General features: G+C 42.3%; 1 protein-coding gene across 1 annotated transcript in view; it reads left to right on the forward strand.

Moving 5' to 3' along the window:
• LOC141594260 (uncharacterized) overlaps nt 1-21766 on the forward strand; it is a 56387-nt gene extending 34621 nt beyond the window's left edge. The window contains exons 6-8 of the mRNA XM_074414389.1: nt 4411-4461; nt 20976-21038; nt 21624-21766. Coding sequence (XP_074270490.1) covers nt 4411-4461; nt 20976-21038; nt 21624-21710 — 201 coding nt within the window. The 3' untranslated portion in view covers nt 21711-21766. The remainder of the gene's footprint in view (nt 1-4410; nt 4462-20975; nt 21039-21623) is intronic.
• Nucleotides 21767-22816: the final 1050 nt, after the last annotated feature.

A 22816-nucleotide genomic window follows, 5' to 3' on the forward strand; every position in this document is an offset into this window, starting at 1 on the left:
TTAGAAATATTTATCTCATTACTTAACATATTCATATATGTGATGATTTAATTTAGTCATAAAATTAAATATTGATCTTATGCATGCAAACAATAATAAGAATAAGGAAGAAATCATCATTCTTACATTGGTATTTCGGATCAAAAGGGCACAAGAGAGTTCTCCTACTCACTTGTTCTTGAGCTCTCCTAAAATGGATGAACAAAGGATTCAAGTATAGAATCCCTCCCAAGGAATAATACCCAAGATATTCTCTTAACAAAATTAATATTATTAATACTAGAACAATATTAATTTAAATAAAATGACCCAAAAATTTTTGGTCCTCTTGGAATTTCGGTCAAGAGGAGGAAGAAGAAGGAAGAAATATTTTTATCTCTCTAAAAATATTTTGATGATGTTAGAATGAATAATCATCATAATTCTTCTCAAGATAAGTGTATGTACCAAAAACAAACCCTTGGCATGGAGGGTTGGAAAAACCGGTTATGGGAAGGGAGAAAGGCCAATGCATGAGCCTCTATTCTTCCCAAGAAAAGATTAGGCTTGCATGGCTAGGAGACTAGGCTTAATTATATTGTTTTCCACTCACAAATTCAACATAATATAAACACCATACTCCCTCCTAATTTCGGTCCAAATGGGATAAAATGGGTTCCATTTTATCTTTGTCAATTTGTCAATTTTGTCAATTTGTCACATGTTATAAGTCATGTAAATTTGTCATGTATTTTTAACATATTAAAAATCAACGTATTAATAAAATACGTCATGTACAAAATTGACTTAGAATTCACAATTACTTGTACCAAAACACTTTACAAATTGTAAATTACAACGTCTTGTATTTACAATAAATTATTCATTCAGTTCAATTTTGTTTCCGTAAACAACAATTTCATCTAAGTAATAAAACAACTCGATCACTTAGACCGTATCTTATTTAATCAAATTATAATGAGATACGTAAATATCACTTCCAAAATGTCCGTCAATTTTAAGTAATTTAATTAACCCGTATCGTCATACGATCAATTAAATAATCAATTAAGAGTGTTATCCTTTAGGTATGACCTAAGGGGATCAACTGATCACCACCGTCGCACGACAGTAATGTCAAACTCTAGTCAGCCAATCATTACCGATTTGTGTGGACCAGTTGACAGTAAAAATACTTCCCAGATGTATTCTTTAAAATGAGATTTAAACATGTGATCATCATGATCGACAGTTGTGATCGCATTATTGTCGGAGGACACATATTCCAACAGCCCCTAGCCCAGGTGTAATCTGGTCCAGAGTAGTCCAAGTCAAGCCAATCACTGCACTCTAACCAAGAATTAAATTTGTCACACCTCCTGTGCATTACCTCACTGTCACCATTTCTCTCGCTTAGGAAACGTGTATCATTAAAATCACCCATGGCTAACCATGGTCGATTATGATTAAAAGCAAAATCCTCTAAACTCTTCCAAAGCTCCTCTTTCCTGACTGAGTCAGGACTTGCATATACCGCAGTGAAGAACCAAGGGATTTCTCCTATTCGAGATATCTACACTGTTATATGCTGATTATGGTGAATGATTGGAATAACATTAACTTCTTCTGGCTTCCAGAAGAGCCAAATCCCTCCACTAAAACCTTCGGCCTCTACCCTTGTTTTTCCTCCATAATTTATACGATCACAAACCCGCTGAGCAGTCTCACCACTTATGTGGGTTTCAACCAGGGCTAAAACTTGGGGTTTGTTAACGCGGATAATTTCCTTCAACATCGCCATAAAAGACGCACTTCCTGCTCCCTGAACATTCCAAGTCATTAAACGCGGGGGTCTCTCATTAAGGTGATTTGGGTATCTATCCATAAGGGTAGTTGGGTAAAACAGAGTAGAGGACAAAAAAGCCTCAGAGAGTTTGTTGAGGACCATCATCACTTGCGGTGTGATTTTGATCTCCATGAAAAGGTCTGGCGTTATCGTCTTTGGTGGGAGAAACGCTTCTATTTCCACCTCCATCTTGTGGGCCAACAGCAGTGCTACTGTCATGACCGGATTCTCCATGGGGGAGTCTATGAATAGGTGTTGTGATGGCGGGATGTGGCAAAAGAGTGTTGTGGGGATGGTGAGGGGTGAGAAGGCGAGGTTCATTGTTGAAAGTTAAAGAGGATAGGGCAAGACGAGATGGCTTTTTGATAGGTTTCCTAGCAATTTTATAGGCCAAGTTAGGAGTCTTTTTATTCTGCTCAATATTTTACTTATCCGGGATTGAAGATCTTGGGAATTTGGTGGAATTCATAGTTGGCTTAGTTTGTTGTGATTTTCTTTGGGATGTAATCTTAGCCAAGATATCCTCTCCCGAAATAACAGGGACCTGTACCAATTCGGATTCTTCTATGATTGCTTCGTTAATTATTCCTTTCCTAAAATTAGGAGAAAAAATAGGCTCCATGATACGATTTGCTTCTATATCCCGGGATATGTCAATCCCCTCAGTCCTTGTTTCCATAATGGATTGTTCAAAACCCCGAGATTCCAATCCCTCCAGATCAATGGAAATATTTGATAAAGATTTTGTATCCGATAACGCCCCTTGCTGGGTATCCATTACCATGTCGTGGGCCTGGTTTAACTCTGCATTCTCCTGCACCTCACCTTCTAAGTCTTGTGCAATAGTTTCAGGATTAGGATTGTTTTCTATCTCCATTGCTCCTAGGATATCATATCTTGAGCCAGAAACATGACCCTTGACTTCATTGACTCTTCCTGATTTAACTTGTTTGTACACAGCATTTGAATTTTTGGACTGATTACTCCTCTTGGTGACCATGTTAGCCTCACCACCCTTAACTCCGTTATCACCACCATTAGTCGTCTCCAAAGCTCTCATGAGATTCTTTAAAATTTGAATTTGGTTCTTAACCATATGTCCATTCTGGTCTCCACTTTTCTGATTAGATTATGTAGCGGTATTCTTTCTCCTCGCTGGTTTTTTAACGTGCATCCAAGAGCCATACACTTCCCCAGGTTCTAATCCCTAAGGGATAACAATCCTGGAATCCTTTTCTTTCCTATTGTCCTTTGGATCTTCTACTTGTAACGCACCCTGAGTCTGAGTAAATCTTTGGCAACTGACATCATTATGTCCCAATCTACCATACTTGTAGCAAATTTGACGTAACCCTTCATACTGAATAATCCATACCCTCCCATTCATTCGAAATTTAGAGAGTAATGGTTTTGTAAGATCAACTTTCACACTCATTCTAATAAACTGTCCCCTCTCAGCAAGGGCAGTGGGCTTATCAATCCTGATAACTTTTCCTACCTTGGCACCAATTTTTCTCAACACATCCTCATGGTAATATCCAACAGATAATTGTGGAATACGGATCCATGTTGTCAGATGCTTAATTGGCTCATCTGTTGCAATGAAATTAGGCACCCATTTCCTGATAGTAAGATAATGGTCCCCTATTATCCATGGTCCCTGAGAAATGACAAATTCATAATCTTCAGGGTTTGTAAAGCGTGCTACATAATAGTCATGAACGTCCATGAGTGTGAGACCACCTTTCAACGACCATTTTTTCTTCAATTGACGTAACAGAGTAAAATACCCAATATTCTTGTCAAACATTTTGACAATAAGGGTATCTCTCCAATGGCTCCGTATTTTCTTTTTCTCTTCTTTTGTCAGGAGAATGGTAGGGCAGGTTGGGTCATCCCTATTCCCCTCTTCATCAATGTCATCGTCTGATTCATCCTCGAAAACTGCATTGTTTGTAACCCAGAATTCACGATCCTGATGAATGGCAAAGGAGGGAGATGCACCATGACTGAGCGAATCCCTATATGAAATCCTTTTTTCTGGGATATTATGTAGGGAGGCTCCAGCCTGTGGGATGTTCATGACCATATTTCCATTATCTTGATTGAGATGAGTTGAATTTTGATGCATTTTGCATTTTTTTGTGGAACGACTTTCATGTTCGTCGTCGGGAACAGCGAGATTAGGGTTTTCTTCAGAGAGCATTTTTTATCTTAATGTTTACCATTGAAGCAACGAATAAATAATCGGCTTACAAGTAATTGTGCTCCACAAAGAAACTAGCTTAAAGTAATAAAATGATCGGATTTGAATATCTTTTATGAGATCTAGATCAAATGAGTAGGTATAAAATTTAAGAATTAGCTCTAACTTGAAATTGAATATGAAAAATCTGGAATTGGATATTAAAAATATAGACCTTGCTAATATCGTTATGATCTAGATCCTAAATTTGGATCACAGATTATGGGTGATCAAGTGTATATCAAGGTCATTTTATACTTTTGTTAATATACACTTCTCTTTAGCAAACATAATTACTTCTAAATTCTTATGTATTTATTTATTTCATTTGTATGTATAGGGAAGCATGATTAGCCGAGGATTGATTGAATTTTGTGATGAAGCACCACCGGTAAGTGATATAATATTATAAATTAGTTTAATTCAGTATAAATTGCACATGTATGCCATCATAAATAACACTATCATCGGAAAAAATTCAGAAACTTTTATATTTTGTATCATATTATATATAAGATTTTGATTTTTAAATAAAATTATTAATGAACAATTTGTTAATGTCGGTCCCAATAAAGACAAAGTGAATTTAAAAATACATTTTATATTCGTAATATATCTAAAGAAAAGTACAATATATATAGAAAATTATTATTAAAACTTTGCACTATATTATACGAAGTAAGAAGTGAGTAGTAGTATAGTACTACAACTTTTGAAGTTTTTCTTTGTATTTTATTACGTATGTGATTATCATTGTCGTATATAAGAGTTTCCAGATTTTTTTTGTTGCAACACCAAAAATTACAAAAGTTTACTAACACGTAAAAAGTGTACACCAAAATTTGTATGATATAATAAAGAATAATGTAGTTGATAACTTACTCTTCGATACTCCATCTGTTCATCTCATTTTCATACAATTGTTGAATATATATGAGAAATATTTTAATTAAATGTATAAAAAATAATTAAATAGAGAGACTAATATGTACATGTGCAAAATACAATCATGTAAAAATGTACATCTCCCTTTAACTAAAAGAATAAGAAACTCTAGAATTTTTCTCGCTCAAATTTTTAGTAAGGAATTGAACATCCTATATTTAGCTAAGTATCTTTCAAGACTAATGTGTAAAATAAGATTGCAATATACCAAATTAAGTAGCATAACAAATCTTTCACCTTCAAAAAAATATACCAAATAATATTCTTACGAGATTTAGTTGTTGCCCCATTTTTAACTCATCCCTACTGTTCCGGGTGTAATTCCAGAGCAGATGTTTGATACCACTCGTAGCTAGTAGAATGATGTCCTTGCTGGAATCCTTCCTGCGGTCTCCTGAAACGATGAACAAACTGAGGACTCGGCTTTGGCCGAGCGTACTCACTCCGACGCTCAAGTCAGTAAACTTAGAGAGGTAAGTTGTTGTTACTTGGCTAAGAGTGTATTGTAGAGAGATAAGGAAGATATTACCAGATGAATAGTGGTTATTAGGTCAATTTGTGGATCCTTTCCTCAATGAAGGTTGAGGAGTATTTATAGGCATTCACCTTTTGTCACGTAGTGGCCAGGTGGCCACGTGACAAAAGGTGAAAAGACCGTTGTACCCTCGGCCGATGGACTGTGGCGAAGCTCGCCGAGGGTCTTGGATATGAGTACGCGGATTTGGGTCTCGGCTGGCTAGTTGTCCGGCCGGGACCCAGGTGACAGGCCGATGGGATGCATCGGCTAGACTGTCTAAGTCGTTGACTTTCTTTGTGGATACCCTTGACCTTGCTCAATATTGTTGACTTGGTCGTGGTGCGAATATGCCCCATCAATTTGCCCCAGCGTAGTCTATGCCGTGGCATGGGCTCCGGTGTATGTTGAGCGTATATTCTGCGCAAGTATTTTGCAAAAATTTCTGCGCCGGCCTCTTCTGGTGCATCGGCTTGATCATTCGTAGGTCTACCATATCCCCCCTCCACATGGATGCGTAAAGGGTATCCGATGTGGGAAAGAATGATGATGCCGGCCGAGACCAGTGGCCGAGAGTGCGGTTATTTCGATTGTCCCGGCGGTGCTTCATGGCTTGGTCGATCATGTGGCCGCGGAGAGCAGGTGCCTGTGAATTCAGGTGGGAGATGAACAGGAGAAGAGATGTGAATGGGCGTGTTGAATACGCTTGGTAATCGTAGCATTGATTGACGTTCAACCGCTGCAACGATTGACGTTCCATGGTTGCATGTCCGACACGTGTCCGCTTGCGATTGGTTGACGGTTCATGGGCTGTGCCCTGATTGGTCCTTCTTCATGGGCTTTCTCCTATAAATAGGGCAGTTATTCCGTGATTTTGGCCACTACTTTCATTTCCTCAAATTTTTCGAAAATTTTCTCCCAAAATCTTCATCTCTCTAAACTTTCAAGGACTTTCTTTTCTGCAAATCTTCGGTCTTCGATCCCATGAGCGTGTTTCTTCAAGGTAATCAAACAAATTCTTTTTATCTTGCTAGTAGTTTGTTGTGGAAATGTCTCCTGCGATCTTTGGACCTAGCAAACCGCGTCTTGGGGTCCTAGGTCTCCTTCTCTCAAGTTGATCCTCAAATTCTTGAGGAATGGGAGGACTCTGATTCTTATGGCGATTTTGGTGATGATTTCGGTGATGAAGTGAAAAGGCCTCGTCGTAACGAAGGGAGGCAAAGACGTCATGGATCACGGCAACGCCCGTAAGGTCCTTCGACCGTGCCTGGACTCATAAGCTCGCCTTGATTGTTCAGCGAGAAATTTTTCGAGGGCCATTTTTTCTTGTAGGGGATACTTAAATTGTTATCCCCGAGGAGGGTCAGGCCGTCTGTTGTCCTCCACCGGGCCATACCGGGCGTATATATGCGACATCCGGAGTTTGGGCTCCGGTTTCCGTTGAATGAGTACGTTGTGGCCATTATTAGAGCCATGAACGTTTCTTTGCCGCACACCGCACCCGCTGGCTATGAGGACCATAATCGGCTTTGTCTCGCTCTGTCTCTTCAAGGGACAGCCCCAACGGTGAATTTATTCCACGGCTTCACCATCTCAAACCATTTTCTCGCGCGTCGGATGGTATAGTGTGGAGATGGAGCGGGTTATGTCTCTGTCAACAAGCTTCCTTCTTGCAAGGATCGGCAAGGCGGTGGGTGTACGTTAAGGTGCCGGATGACTATCCGCTGCCGCTCGCTTTTTCCAAAGACCGAGTTAACTTGCGGTGTGAAACTCAAAGTGAGCACGATAGATGGGTTTCCGGAAGAAACTCAAAATGGATGTCAGCCGCGTCCATCTCCAAGGGGATGAGAAGCTGGCAATGAGGCTCTTTGAGGTGGACAAGAGTGGGGTACCGAAAAAATGGATTCCCCCGACGCAGATCATCCTTCAGGATGAGCCGCTCTGCCACGTTGGCCTCATACCGGCCCTAGCACAGGGTGAGTGGGGTCGGTGTGAGGCCCATCGCCGCTCTTAATGCTCTTGCTCCTCGGATTTCGGTTTATTTTTCCTACTTAACTCTTGCTTTGTTTCTTTCGCAGACCACTTTGGAAGGTACTTGTCTGAGGATCTTCTTCGTAGAATGGGGCTGCACAAAGATGGGACCGTTGATAACTTGCATCCGAAGGCTCCAGCCCACGACCGTAGGAAGTCGGTGAGTGACCTTATGGAACAACGGCTGAAGGGCTTGAGCGTGGAGGAGGCTCAGGCGAGGGTCGTTAGTGGTGTAGTGCGTCGGACGCGAAAAACGCCATTGACCCCGATTCCATCTCCTACTCCCCCCCCAAAGAAGGTGGAGATTGTTGATATTCCTTCTGAGGGGGACTCTGATGCGGAGGGATCTCCTCTCATCCGTAAGAGGAAGAAAACAGCCTCTACTGCCGGCGAGGAGGTGCCTTCTTCGGCCAAGAAGGCCAGGCAAGGTACCTATCTATCCCGTGGCTCAAATCTAGCCAGGTCATTAGGTACCTATCGATACGCCGATACATGCCGATACTAATGCTTCTATTAAATTTTGTAGGTCACCAAATGACCCGGCTAAACCGCTCTCGTTGGGCGGCGGGTGAAGGGGACCTCTGCGCAGGTTGGTGATCAAGGCGCCACCGTCAACCCTTCATCCCAGAAGGCTTCCGTCTCCCATCCGCAGGTTGGTGGACAAATTGTTACCACCGTCCCTTCATCCCAGAAGGCTTCCGTCTCCCAGCTTATAGAGGAAGGCACGAAGCTAATTAGGGAGCTGGCAAGGTGGCACGTGGCCACCGGTGCTCGTCTTAAGGAGCAGGAGAAGGCCGTGGCTCGCGCCGTTCATGAGCGTGACGTTACTAAGCAGGTGGCTGTGTCGGCAAAGCTGGATCTCCTCAATGAGCGGACGCTTAGGGGAGAGATCGAGAAGGCGCTCTTGGCTGAGAGAAAAGCCAGGGAGGACGCTGAAAGGGAGGTCCTTGCTGAGAGAGCCAAGGCCGAGGCTGCGGCAGTCGAAGCTGCGAAGCTGCTGGAGAAGGTTCAGGGGCGTGCCGACCTCTATCTCCAGCAGAGGGATGAATCCAGGGACCTTTTTAAGGCCCAGGCGAAGCTGATTCGGGGCAAAGAGGCCGTCATCAAGCAGAAGGAGGAGGACATTGAGATGCTCCAAACCGTCATGCTCCCTAACTGCGTGCGCCGATTCGGGATCTGGCCGAGGGAGCTGCCAGGGAAGTGATCGAGGAGCTTTTCCCTCTTGAAGATTCCTTTCCGTGGGACAGATATAACGAGCTGCTTGATGATAAGCTTGCGGCTAAGGAGAAAGCCATGGTGGAGAAGGCCCAGGAGGCAGTGAGGGCGAAGATTGAGAAGGAGGTGCCCGCGGAGAAGGCCGCTCTTCCGAGAAGGCTAAGGCGGCCCATGAGGAAGCCGACGAGAATGAGGGCGGTGATGAAGCCGAGGCCGAAGCTGAGGCTGCTAAGGAAGCTGCTGGGTTGCCCACTGAAGAGGGTGCGGCTACCGCTGCTGGTGGTGAGCAATGACAGGCATAGGGAGGCGGGCTGCCCGGTGTCTCAGATAGCTTCACTCCTCACTAACACCGCGGGTTCGATGAGAACAAGTTTCAGATCCAGTCTGTTTCAGTTTGTTCGGGGTCGATTGTCAAGCTCCTTCCTTCGCCATCTTTTGGCGCTTCAAATGACTTAAATTGTAGTTTTTGCTTTTCTTTCCTTGTATTTTGTACAACTTTGATAGGTTGTGTTTTGGCTTATCCCAATGGGGACTGCCGTCGTCGCATTCTTTTCATCTCAGAACCTGTTTATTATTAATAAGAACTTGCTTCCTTTGCCTTCGGCATGCCGAGGTCTTTACTCTATTTCTTTTGAGTGCTTCAATGGTACTCAGTGTTTCCACTTTGCCTCTGGCTTGGCCGAGGTCTTTTTCTCGTTTTTGTCTGAGTTGCCCTCCTACGTCGTTAATTGAGCGTCTCTTTTTGTTCCCGCCTTGGCTTGGCCGAGGCGGTTTTTAGAGTGTACATCTCAACTGTTTTTAACGCTTTTACCAACTGTGCTGACCGCGATCGCCGCGGTGTTCGCTTCGATGGCGGCTCGCCGCTCTTGTCGATACAAGAGAAGAGTCGGCCCGGATAGTGTGTTACGCGGCGTCTACCACTTTAAGTGATCGCCAAGCGTCTACTATTTGGGGTGACTCGCCGCGAAAGACTACATTTCTTCATGGGGACCACCGCTCTTGTCTATGACGGTGTGAGTCAAGCCCCGGATAGTGTGTTACGCGGCGTCTACCACTTTAAGTGACTGCCGAAGCGTCTACTATTTGGGGTGACTGCCACAGCACTACATTTCTTCATGGGGACCACCGCTCTTGTCCAATCGACAGTATGAGACGGCGTCGGCTTCATTCTTTATAACGACTGCCGCTCTTGTCCAATCGACAGTGTGAGCAGGCGTCGTCGTTTTCACAACGAACGCCGCTCTTATCCAATCGACAGTATGAGACGGCGTCGGCTTCATTCTTTATAACGACTGCCGCTCTTGTCCAATCGACAGTGTGAGCAAAGGCGTCGTCGTTTTCAACGAACGCCGCTCTTATCCAATCGACAGTATGAGACGGCGTCGGCTTCATTCTTTATAACGACCGCCGCTCTTGTCAATCGACAAGTGTGAGCGGGCGCCGTCGTTTTTCACAACGAACGCCGCTCTTATCCAATCGACAGATGAGACGGCGTCGGCTTCATTCTTTATAACGATCGCCGCTCTTGTCCAATCGACAAGTGAGGAGCGGGCGTCGTCGTTTTTCACAACGAACGCCGCTCTTATCCAATCGACAAGATGAGACGGCGTCGGCTTCATGATGGCGCCTAGCTTTGAAAAATGAACATTTCGATGAAAGACTTGGTTCCTTTTACATTTAACATGCGTCGGGTGCCCACAACTGTTTTGGGCACCTCCGGCGCTAAACAAGGTCTATTAGTTTCCTAATGCCTTATTAGAGGTGCTCCGCCTCTGTCAGCCGTCGGTTGCATCCATAAGGTCGCCCTTTGGTTGTGAGGACGAGCTTTTCCCACTCTCCGATCGCTTCGCCACTTTGAGGGATTGCATGTTGCATCCTCCGCAGATATCCGGATGTTGACCACCTCGTCCTTCTCGTCCTTGGAGACGAGTTTATGTGCTTCCCCCCGGTCCGAGACATACATTAGTGTCGGGCCGGATGGACATCACTGCGTCGGCATCGCTCGAGTAACTCGGCCTATTAGGGCGTTGTAGGTGACGAGCCGTTGATGACGACGAACTCGGCTAAGACATTTTTGGCCGCATTCCCCTCGCCGAACATCACCGGAGCCCTGATTGAACCGAGGGGTACCAGTGCCGACCCCGGAGAAGTCGTATAGTGGATGGGTGCGGGGGCTCAAATCCTTGAGTCTAAGGCCGAGGTCTGTTAAAGCACTCCCTAAACATAATGTTTGTGTAGGCGCTGTGTCAATGGACACCTCTTCACCAGGTGATTGGCTACGTCCAAGTTGACTACGAGTGGGTCATTTGTGAGGGGCGATGACTCCTTCGTAGTCCTTCCCTCCAATAGTCATATCGGGAATCTTTGGAGGCGGGGGTCGCTGCGTTGGGCACAAAGTTGATGGCCTGATACAGCTCGTTCAGGTGCCGTTTGTGCCCATGAGCCGACCCACCGTTCTCGTTCCCTCCGATGACTACATGGATAACTCCTATCCGTTGAAAAACGGATTTCTTATCCGACCGCCGGGCGTCGGTCTTCGGCCTTTGGCCACATACTTGTCGAGGCACCCCTTTCGGATTAGCTCTTCAATGGCATTCTTCAGGTGCCGGCAGTTGTCAGTGAGGTGGCCGGCGCAACCGTGGTACTCGCAGTACTGGTTCGCGTCTCCGTCTCCTTTTGGCTTGGGAGGCCGCTCCCACCCGGCCCTCGCTTCGCTCGGGCGAAACCAGGCGGCCGTGCGACCGAGGGGTTTTGTCATGGTAATGCCTTTGGTAAAAATAGCCCGAATTCCCCCCGGCGCCCGTCGAGTCCTGCTTCTTGGCAGATCTATCGGACCGTGACCTGTTTTTGTCACGGCGTTTCTCATCAGACCGCGACCTGTTAGTGTCGCGGCGTCCCTCATCCGGACTGTCATCCCGATGGCTTTTCTTCTTTGAGGGATCGGCCTCGTTGGGGCCTACCCAGGTCTTGTGGTAATCTTCCACCTTGATGGCCTGATCGGCCATCTTCCTTGCGGCGTCCAGGCCCAGGCCCCCGTGCTTGATGAGCTCGTCTTTCAAGCTTCCCTTCGGGAGGCCTTTCATTAGTGCGAACGCCGCTAGTTCGGGGTTGATCTCCCGAATCTGTTGAACCTTGCCGTCGAACCTTTTCACGTAGGCTCGTAGAGACTCGCCCTCCTCCTGTTTGATAGTTAGGAGGTCCGATGTCTCCACGGCCCTCCTTTTGTTACAAGAGTACTGGGCCAAGAAAGCGTCCTTTAGGTCGGCGAAACAGTATATCGAGCCGCCGGGGAGCCCCTTGTACCAACTCTGAGCCAATCCATGTAGGGTCGTTGGGAAGACCCGGCACCAGACCTCGTCGGGCTGCTCCCATACCGACATGTGAGACTCAAAGGCCTCGGCGTGGTCGGTTGGGTCACTATCTCCTTTGTATGTGAGCGTTGGTAACTTCAGCTTGGGTGGCACGGCGGTCTCTAGAACATAATCACTGAGAGGCTGCTTGACTATGTGTCGGATGACACGCGGCGACCGACTCCTCGTGTTCCTGGTCCGGCTTCTCTCCTCGTAGCGGGAAGGACTCCTCCTTCGACTCGGGCTTCTTCTCCGGCTCTCCTGAGTCGGGCTTCGCTGGTTCCCCCGGGGTGTGCCTCGTTGGTTTTGCGGCGGCGATGTCCTCTCCCGAGTGCGAGAAGGACTTACGTTTACCACGACCACTTTGGGCTCCTCCGGTGTCTTGGTAGGGTCTGCTTCTCCCAGTGCTCCGTTCAGGTTTCTTGGAGTCACGTTCTGGGCTCTGGTCTCCTGGACGGCTTCCGCCGCTCGCGTCGGCGTGCCTATGTGAGTTGGTGTACTCCCAATTAGGTCCAGGAGTGTCTTCAGTTTTGCTACGTCAACCACCTGTCCCATGATGGTGACCTGGTTGGCGGGCGGCGGCGTGTCCGGTATTATCGGCATTCCGAATTCCGGTTGGACTACTACGCCGGTGGAGGGTTGTACTACTCCAGAATGGTGAAATGTATCATCTTGGTAGAATGTGGCTTCGTCGGTTGCGACTATCTCTTGTTGTTTCGACATCTTAGCTTTTTGGGTGGGTTTTTTGTGTTTTTGTTTTTGTTGTTTGGGAATGAATGTGACTAGCTTCTAGTGTCCTCTTCCCCACAGACGGCGCCAATTGTTCCGGGTGTAATTCCAGAGCAGATGTTTGATACCACTCGTAGCTAGTAGAATGATGTCCTTGCTGGAATCCTTCCTGCGGTCTCCTGAAACGATGAACAAACTGAGGACTCGGCTTTGGCCGAGCGTACTCACTCCGACGCTCAAGTCAGTAAACTTAGAGAGGTAAGTTGTTGTTACTTGGCTAAGAGTGTATTGTAGAGAGATAAGGAAGATATTACCAGATGAATAGTGGTTATTAGGTCAATTTGTGGATCCTTTCCTCAATGAAGGTTGAGGAGTATTTATAGGCATTCACCTTTTGTCACGTAGTGGCCAGGTGGCCACGTGACAAAAGGTGAAAAGACCGTTGTACCCTCGGCCGATGGACTGCGTGGCGGGCTCGCCGAGGGTCTTGGATATGAGTACGCGGATTTGGGTCTCGGCTGGCTAGTTGTCTGGCCGGGACCCAGGTGACAGGCCGATGGGATGCATCGGCTAGACTGTCTAAGTCGTTGACTTTGCTGTGGATACCCTTGACCTTGCTCAATATTGTTGACTTGGTCAGCGGTATTTTTCCGCTCAATTCATTGATAAATACTAGTATAGAGCCCGTGCTAAAGCACGGTATTTTAGAATGTCATGTGTAGAGAACTTAACAATTAGAGCTAATAAACTAAGAATTAAAATAGAACGAATTTTACATTTTTACTCGGAATAAGTTTATCATTAAAAAAAGAAGATTGTTAGTTTAATTTAGAGCTGATCAAATGGCCCAAGTCCATTGGCCCTACCCGGCCCGGCCCGCTTTTTGGAAGGGCTTGAGCCTTTAGTTTTGGCCCAAAAAAGCCCATGGGCCGGCCTAAAAAGGCCCAAAATATTTTGGGGCCGGGTTTGGGCCAAGCGTTTGGCCCAAATTTCGGCCCGACCCGGCCCATATTTATTAATAATGATTTTTTTTCTAATAGAACCTATTAAAGTAGCGTTAAAGTTATACCCAACTCTTTACAAACTCAAGTATATTTTTTAGATTTATAAAACAAAGTATGCATAACATAAATCATATCTACGAATGCATGATTAAGCATTCTAAAGTGGCGATGTTTGTCTTTATTTTATTATAGAGAGCAATTCATATGGATTTCATCATATTTTATACACTATGTATGTTTTAAAAGTTGTAATTGAAGGTATTACGCTAATTATTTCCTAGGGTAAGTCGTAAATTTTAGGGCCCGAAAAAGCCCATTTAGGCCCAAAAGTCCGCATTAGCCCATAAGGGCCGGGTTTGGGCTTGCTAAATAAGCCCACGCATTTGGCCCGACCCGACCCGGCCAATACAAATGGACCGATTTTGTTAGAAAGGCCCGGCCCATGATCATCTCTAGTTTAATTACAAAAAATTTATGCTTATTTTTACGCATCTGAAGCATATAACTATTTTTGTAATTTTTGTTACAATATACGGAGTAACAATTTACACGGAGTAAAAAATTTAAAGACTAAAAAAGTGAAAAACACACACTGATTTTAATAATATGAGTAAAATGTGCATATGTTTTAAAAAGAAAATTTACGACATTTAAAATACATATATTTGACTAATGAGATAATAATGAATGAAATAAATTTGGTCAAACTATAGAAGTTGCGGTGTTTGATAAGATATTTTGACACATAAAGACCATATATTATGTCCAATACATATCTAGATAAAGTTAGACCCAATTTCTAGTTAAAAGCATTTAGGCGGGAAAATTTTCAGTTTCTTATTCTTTTAGTTTAAGGGGAATGATAGGCCACATTAAAATTATGACTTTTAATTTATTGATTAAAAAATTTATAAACAGAATAAAATATTACAATCAAATCAAATGTCAACTAAAAATAGGATTAACACTGCCATAATTCACGCTTAATATACCCGTAGTATACTAATTTGTTCTTTTTTAAGTTTGGGGTTGGAGTTGATAAAGTTTCAATTATTTTTGTTCTTTTTTCTAAACTAAATTATCCTTTTTTCTAAGTTAACTAATCTTTATTAATCTGGGTTGTTCTTAATAAAGGATAAGGAGTAAGAATCAATATTTCTAATTTTCCTATTAAAAATAAAAGAAAAAAGAATATAAGGGTAAATACTATTTTAGTTGTTTGTAAATCGTCCCTCTAAATGTGTCGTATACTATTTATATATGTTTCCGTTATAAGGTCAATATGTGCTTTATAATAACAGAGTACTGACCCTATATTAGATTATGTTATTCCATAATAGTCAGCTATCATTATTTTTAATAATAAAAATAGATTCACACAAAAATAATTTATTCTAAAAGTCATTTGAATATTAAACCTTTTATTTTAGAATTTTATTAATATTATAATCAGTATATTACAGCATACTATTATAACTATAACTCATTTATGTAAAAAATTTTAATTTTTACAAGCTCAATTAATTTAAACCTTACAAATGCCGTGCTTTAGCACGGGATCTCAACTAGTTATAGAGTATGTGTTTAAACTTGATAAACAGTTCCCGCATCGACCGATCCTGTTATTTTAAGGTATGATGAACACATAAAATTTGGTCACTGAACCAAATATGTATAACTATATAAGACCTACATACAGTGGCAGAGCCAGGATTTGAACTTAGGGGGGACGAATGACTAATTTCATAAGGCACCCCGAAATTTTTTTGAAAAATTTAACTAAAATTTCGAAAATTTTATCCGCCCGGGCCCCGGTTAGCGCCCCTGCCCCGCCGCCCCCCCTCCCCCCACCACTGCTTACATACGGAGTATTAAGTTGAATAAGTATTAGGAAATATCCCACTAATGCTCCACTTACTCCCTAATCTATGCCACTAATGCTTCACTAATGCTCCACTTACTCCCTAATCTATGCCACTAATGCTTCACTAATGCTCCACTTACCTAATTTAGGGGAATAATGCTCCACTTACTCCCTATTCTAAGGGCTATGTTTCCACCATTAGTTAGTATAATGCTTCTTGTAATCCTATATATATAGGATGTTATTATTGTTGAAATAAGTAAGCAAGAAACACAATATATGCATTATTTGCAATCTTGTCATCCAATTCTCTATTCCTCTATATCTTAACATGGTATCAGAGCTGGTTTCTATCCTCTCCCTACAATCCTCTATCCTAAAACAAACCCTACTCAAAAAAAAAAAAAAAAAAAAAAAAAAAAAAAAAAACAACAAACACTCATGGTGGAGACGACACGGACACAAATCCGCTGTCGTTTTCCCAAGAATCGATCCCTCTAATCCTTATTATCTCGGTTCCCAAGATGGGCCGGGTGCAAAAATCTCCAATATCGAACTTCGTCATGACAACTATGACGTCTGGCATATGTCCATGAAAATGTCGTTGAAATCGCGACGCAAGTTTGGCTTTGTTGATGGAACAATAAAAAAACCCACCAAAGAATCCGATCTTGAAAACTGGGAAGCGGTCCATTGTACTCTTGTACAATGGATTCGTAACACGATCTCTCCCTCTCTACTTGATAACGTGACTTACGGCTACGATGCTTCGATTTTGTGGGCCGAGTTGGAGTCACAGTTTGCGGTGGTAGACGGTATGGAAATTCATAATCTCAAAACTCAGTTAAAGAATTTTAAGCAAACCAAAGGTATATTTTGTCACCTCTTATTTTGGTAAATTAAAATCGCTTTGGGACTCGCTTGCTGTTCATGAACCACCATTTTCGTGCAAATGTAACAAATGCGAGTGCGACATTGGAAAGGCTGCTATTAAGCGTCTTGACAATGAAAGATTACATCAATTTTTTATGGGACTAGATGCGACTTTATACGGTAATATCCGCTCTCAACAGTTTCAACTTGATCCCCTACCCACTTTAAATCGTGCGTATAATATTGTGCTTCAAGAGGAGCGTCTTCGTCCGAGTCATTCGGATGTGTCTGATGTCAGTGCATTTGCACTGTCTTCTGCCAATGACAATTCTGCTGTGGATTGGCGGGTCATGCGCGATAAAGAGCGTGCTCATCGGCGTCCTCTGTTTTGCTCTCACTGTGAGACCCGCGGACATGCGGTTGCTACTTGCTTCTTCAAGACTCATCGCTTTCCTGACTGGTGGGGAAACAGGCCACGAACCCTCGCTGAATATCGCCAATACCGGATGACAAACACAGGAGGTTCACGTGGTTCAGGTGCCTCTGTTTCTGGGGCTGGTCGAGATAAGGACGAGGCTATCCCTGTTCGTGCTAATGCTGTGATGGGTCCTACGGCTCATTCTCTTCTTGCCTCCGATCGCCTAAGCGGTATGTGTAATTGGATTCTCGACACTGGGGCTTCCAATCATGTCACGGGTACCCTGTCATGTTTGCAAGACCATAAAACAATCATTGGTAGGCCTGTTTGTTTACCGAATGGCCACCAAGTCATCGCCGCTATGACAGGCACCGTTTACATTAATGAATTTCTCACTCTTCAGGATGTTCTTTATATACCGAGCTTACAATGCAATTTGATATCTATTTCGCAGCTTACATCGAACACTAATCTATGTTTTGAATTTGCTAAATCTTCTTGTCTTATTCAGGACCGTTCCTTGAGGACGACGATTGGAGCCGGTGAGTTACGGGATGGACTATATTGGATTCGTGCGGGGACAAGGACTACGGTGGTGAATAACGTGACGCAACAAGGTACTTTTAATCTTTGGCATCGGCGTCTTGGTCATCCGTCCGATAAAATAGTCAAGCTTATTCCTCCACTAAGTAGTTTCAATTGCGATAAGACTATTACTAAGGATTTGGTTTGTGATATTTGTCATTATGCAAAACAACATCGTCACAGTTTTACTTCCAATACTAAGCATGCTTCAGATTTGTTTGAATTGATACATTGTGATTTATGGGGCTCTTATCGTACTCCCTCGTCGTGTGGTGCACGATATTTTTTGACCATTGTTGATGACTACTCCCGAGCAACTTGGGTTTATTTACTTCTCGATAAAAAGGAAGTGACTGATATGTTTATGAGCTTTATTAATATGGTTGCCACTCAATTTTCAAAAACAATCAAAACGGTTCGTAGTGACAACGGGACGGAATTTAACTGTATGGCCGCGTATTTTTTCTCTAAAGGAATTAAATTTGAGACATCTTGCGTCGGTACGCCCCAACAAAATGGGCGTGTCGAAAGAAAACATCGCCATATTTTAAATGTTGCGCGTGCTCTATGTTTTCAAGGTAATCTTCCCACGTTTTTTTGGGGCGAATGTGTCCTCTCGGCTGCCTATTTAATTAATCGAACTCCTTCATCTTTACTCAATGGAAAGACTCCATTTGAATGTCTATTTGGAGCATCGCCTTCGTACATAAATTTACGAGTCTTTGGTTGTTTGTGCTTTGCTCATAATCAATATACTAAAGGCGACAAATTTGCTAAAAAAGGACGTAAATGTGTATTCGTGGGTTACCCGTCTAACAAAAAGGGTTGGAAACTTTATGACCTCGAAACCAAGTCATTTTTCGTTTCCCGAGACGTTGTTTTTCAAGAGACTGAATTTCCTTTTATTACAAATGAGGCCACTACACTGTCATCTTCCCCTACGAACGATTCGCTTCCATATGATGAAACTTTTGATGAGTCACTTTCTTATGATCCGGGTACTTCCGCATCGCCTGATGGGGCGGGTAATTCGACCCTTGACGGGTCTGGTCCTACTACCGGTGGTGCAGCTGGCACGGTAGAAATAATTGTCACTGATCCGAGCAGCGAAACAGGGGCTGCCGCGCACAGTGAAACAGAGGCTGCCGCACTTGGCAGGGGCCATCGACTTCGCTTTCCGAATTCCCGACTTCGGGGATATATCCTTGATACAACGCACAGTCCATCCCCGTCTCCCAGTCCACCGAGCTCTCCCACGTCGTCCTCAGGTACGTCTTATCATTTAGCAAATTATATTAATTGCAATTCATTCTCGGAGAGACATCGTAATTTTTTAGCAGCCGTCACCATGGGTGTTGAACCACCATCCTTTAAAGATGCTATACGAGATGATGGGTGGTGCGAGGCTATGAAGCTCGAAATTGATGCTCTCGAACGAAATGCGACTTGGGAACTCTCCGACCTTCCACCTGATAAGAAGGCCCTTGGTTGTCGATGGATTTATAAAATCAAATATAGGTCCGATGGATCGATCGAACGTCTTAAAGCCCGACTTGTTGTCTTTGGGAATCATCAAATCGAAGGGTTGGATTATGGTGAGACTTTTGCTCCTGTTGTTAAAATGGTCACCGTCCCGTATTTTTTAGCCATTGCAGCTATAAATAAATGGGAGCTTCATCAAATGGATGTGCATAACGCTTTCTTACACGGTGACTTGGACGAGGAAGTCTACATGAAAATTCCTCCCGGTTTCAGCCGTGGTAAAGAAGGCAAAGTTTGTCGTTTAAAAAAGTCTTTATACGGTCTTCGACAAGCTCCCCGTTGCTGGTTTGCCAAGCTCACAACGGCTCTCAAAGATTATGGGTTCAAACAATCCCATTCCGATTATTCGTTATTTTCTTACTCGCAAAACCAGGTTCGGCTCTTTATTCTTGTTTATGTTGATGATCTGGTTATTGCGGGGAATGATTCTTCCGCTGTTGCAAATTTCAAGTCGTATTTGGGCACGTGCTTTCATATGAAGGATTTGGGACCGCTCAAATATTTTTTGGGTCTCGAAATTTCTCGTAGCTCGGAAGGAATTTATGTCAGCCAACGGAAATATGCCCTTGACATAATTTCTGAGGTTGGTTTATTGGGATGCAAGCCCGCTCAAACACCCATGGAGCAACACCACACACTTGGCGAAGCTACTGGTCCTTTACTCGAAAATATCGAGTCATATAGAAGACTTGTTGGTCGCCTTGTTTACCTCTCCGTGACTCGCCCCGATTTATCCTATGCCGTTCACATCCTATCTCGTTTTCTCCATCAACCCCGAGAGGAACATATGTCCGCGGCATTACGGGTCGTCAAATATCTCAAAGGAAGCCCGGGTCAAGGCATTTTACTTCGTGCTGATAGTAATTTAAGCATTACGGGTTGGTGTGATTCGGATTATGGCGGTTGTCCAAACTCGAGACGATCTGTCAGCGGTTGGTTCATCTTTCTCGGTGGGTCTCCTGTTTCGTGGAAAACAAAAAAGCAAACCACGGTCTCGTTATCCTCTGCCGAAGCAGAATATCGATCCATGGCAAATATTGTTTGTGAATTAAAATGGTTGAAAGGTCTTCTTCTAAATTTCGACATTCATATCAGCACTCACATGAAGGTATTTTCTGATAGCCAATCCGCAATTGATCTTGCTCGCAACCCTGTTTTTCACGAGCGCACGAAGCACATTGAAATAGATTGCCACTTCATTCGGGATGCTATTATTGATGGCTTGATCACCACGGCTCATGTGTCTACTACGTCACAATTGGCCGACATTTTTACCAAAGCCTTGGGTGCACCGCAATTTCTTACTCTTCTCCGCAAGCTAGGCGTTCTCGACCTTCACGCTCCAGCTTGAGGGGGGGTATTAGGAAATATCCCACTAATGCTCCACTTACTCCCTAATCTATGCCACTAATGCTTCACTAATGCTCCACTTACTCCCTAATCTATGCCACTAATGCTTCACTAATGCTCCACTTACCTAATTTAGGGGAATAATGCTCCACTTACTCCCTATTCTAAGGGCTATGTTTCCACCATTAGTTAGTATAATGCTTCTTGTAATCCTATATATATAGGATGTTATTATTGTTGAAATAAGTAAGCAAGAAACACAATATATGCATTATTTGCAATCTTGTCATCCAATTCTCTATTCCTCTATATCTTAACAATAAGCCCGTGTGAATTTTTTTGAGAAAAATGAAATTTAACGTGACAAAGGATTTGACACTAAATTATTTTGGTTGCCAAATAAATAGCTAGCTTGTATAAATTCTGTATTTACAATATACTATATTTTATATTTTTTTAATCAATTTGTTTCATAAAATGAGCAGATTAAGAATTTCATATCACTCGGTGGCCCTCAAGCTGGTATAGCAACGGCTCCAAATTGCACTGTAAGTAGACCTATTAAACAGCTCAGGCGAGCAGGTTACAAGTATACGAGTCGGGTCTATTTTTGATTTGTAAAATATGGATTTGAATGGGTCAGGTTTATGGGGGTGTCGGGTCGGGTTTATTTCAGGTTTGTGAAAAATATGGGTTTGTACGAGTCGGGTTTATATGGGTCTGGAGTCGAGTTAGGGTCATAAACAGGTCAAATTGGCGTCTTTTTACAAATGTTTATTTTCTCTAATTTTAATTATACATTATAAACATATAATTATTGTTAATTTTTATAATTATATACTTTGATATATGATATTAGTAGGAATAAACATTTTTTTGTCTAATATATTCAATATCGCCACTTTATACAAAGTATGGGATTTATCAATTGTGACACTACACATACGTGACAAATACTGACTATATTTATATAGTAATTATTTGACTAATTATTTTAGCGCGTGTATTTATTCCTCATTTGATAAGTTGCAACATATTGTCCAAATGTGTCATTTTATCGATTTTTATCTTTTTTTTTTTTTTTTTTTTTTTTTTTTGGGTTTATAATTGTTAGTATTTTGCTGTCCATGCAGGGCGATATTTGTGAAAAGATAAGATATCTCGCGGCTACACTTCCTATTTATAGTGACGACCAACAGGTGAATTTAACCTACGGTTGATCTATTACCACTGGGTATTCTTTTAATACCATGAAATTACAATGACAATGTGCAAATCTACTGTTTTAGACCACGTGTAATAAATGTTTAGTATTTAGAGTTTTTTTTTTATTTTTTTAATAAATTACCTATATAATAATGCACAAATACTATTATACAACTGGTTGTACAACCGTAACCAATCTAACCAACGGCGTTTCTAGAGTTCTAATAATGGGGGTTCGAGTTTTGACTTAATACTTTTTCGACGAAATTTTTTTTTATCGCACTTTGACCCTTTTAGCACAATTTTTACAATAGATTTATAAATTTTTAGGGATTGGATAAAAAAAATGAAATGAATAGAGTAATTTATTTGGGTTTTTTGTCAAAAACTACCTTATATTTAGGGGTATTTGTAAAAATACTACCTTATATTATTTTTCTTGTTTTAGACTACCTTTGTTTTCTCATTTTTTGGTCAATAACTACCTATGCCGAATATATGACAAGATTTGATCGATTTAGCGTTATTAACCTATCACATATGTCTTTGTTAACATCAAACAACAATGATCAATCGCATTCAACCCATAATTTGACTTCAGATAAGAAAAATTTATGAATTTTACATTTCAAAAATAACTTAAACATCTACTAAAGTTAAGCGTAAGTACATCATGACTTCCCAAAATCAGGCCTAAGTAAGATTAAAACATAAAAGAGTCATGTGAGATAAGTTAAAACCGTAAAACAGACTAAATATGTCTAGACTCTTAGCGTAGGTAGTTATTGACCAAAAAAAGAGAAAATAAAGGTAGTCTGAAACAAGAAAAATAATATAAGGTAGTATTTTTACAAATACCCCTAAATATAAGGTAGTTTTTGACAAAAAACCCTAATTTATTTGGTCAAATATCAAAAGAACACCTAAATTTCATAGAGGAGTGGGAACTGGGAAGGAAAAATAAAAAAACAGAACACTGAAAACCTAAATTTCACTTTGACCCTTTTAGCACAATTTTTACAATAGATTTATAAATTTTTAGGGATTGGATAAAAAAAAATGAAATGAATAGAGTAATTTATTTGGTCAAATATCAAAAGAAAACCTAAATTTCATAGAG

This window comes from Silene latifolia, chromosome 8 (genome assembly GCF_048544455.1).
Source record: "Silene latifolia isolate original U9 population chromosome 8, ASM4854445v1, whole genome shotgun sequence".
In the NCBI taxonomy this organism is placed as follows: domain Eukaryota; kingdom Viridiplantae; phylum Streptophyta; class Magnoliopsida; order Caryophyllales; family Caryophyllaceae; genus Silene; species Silene latifolia.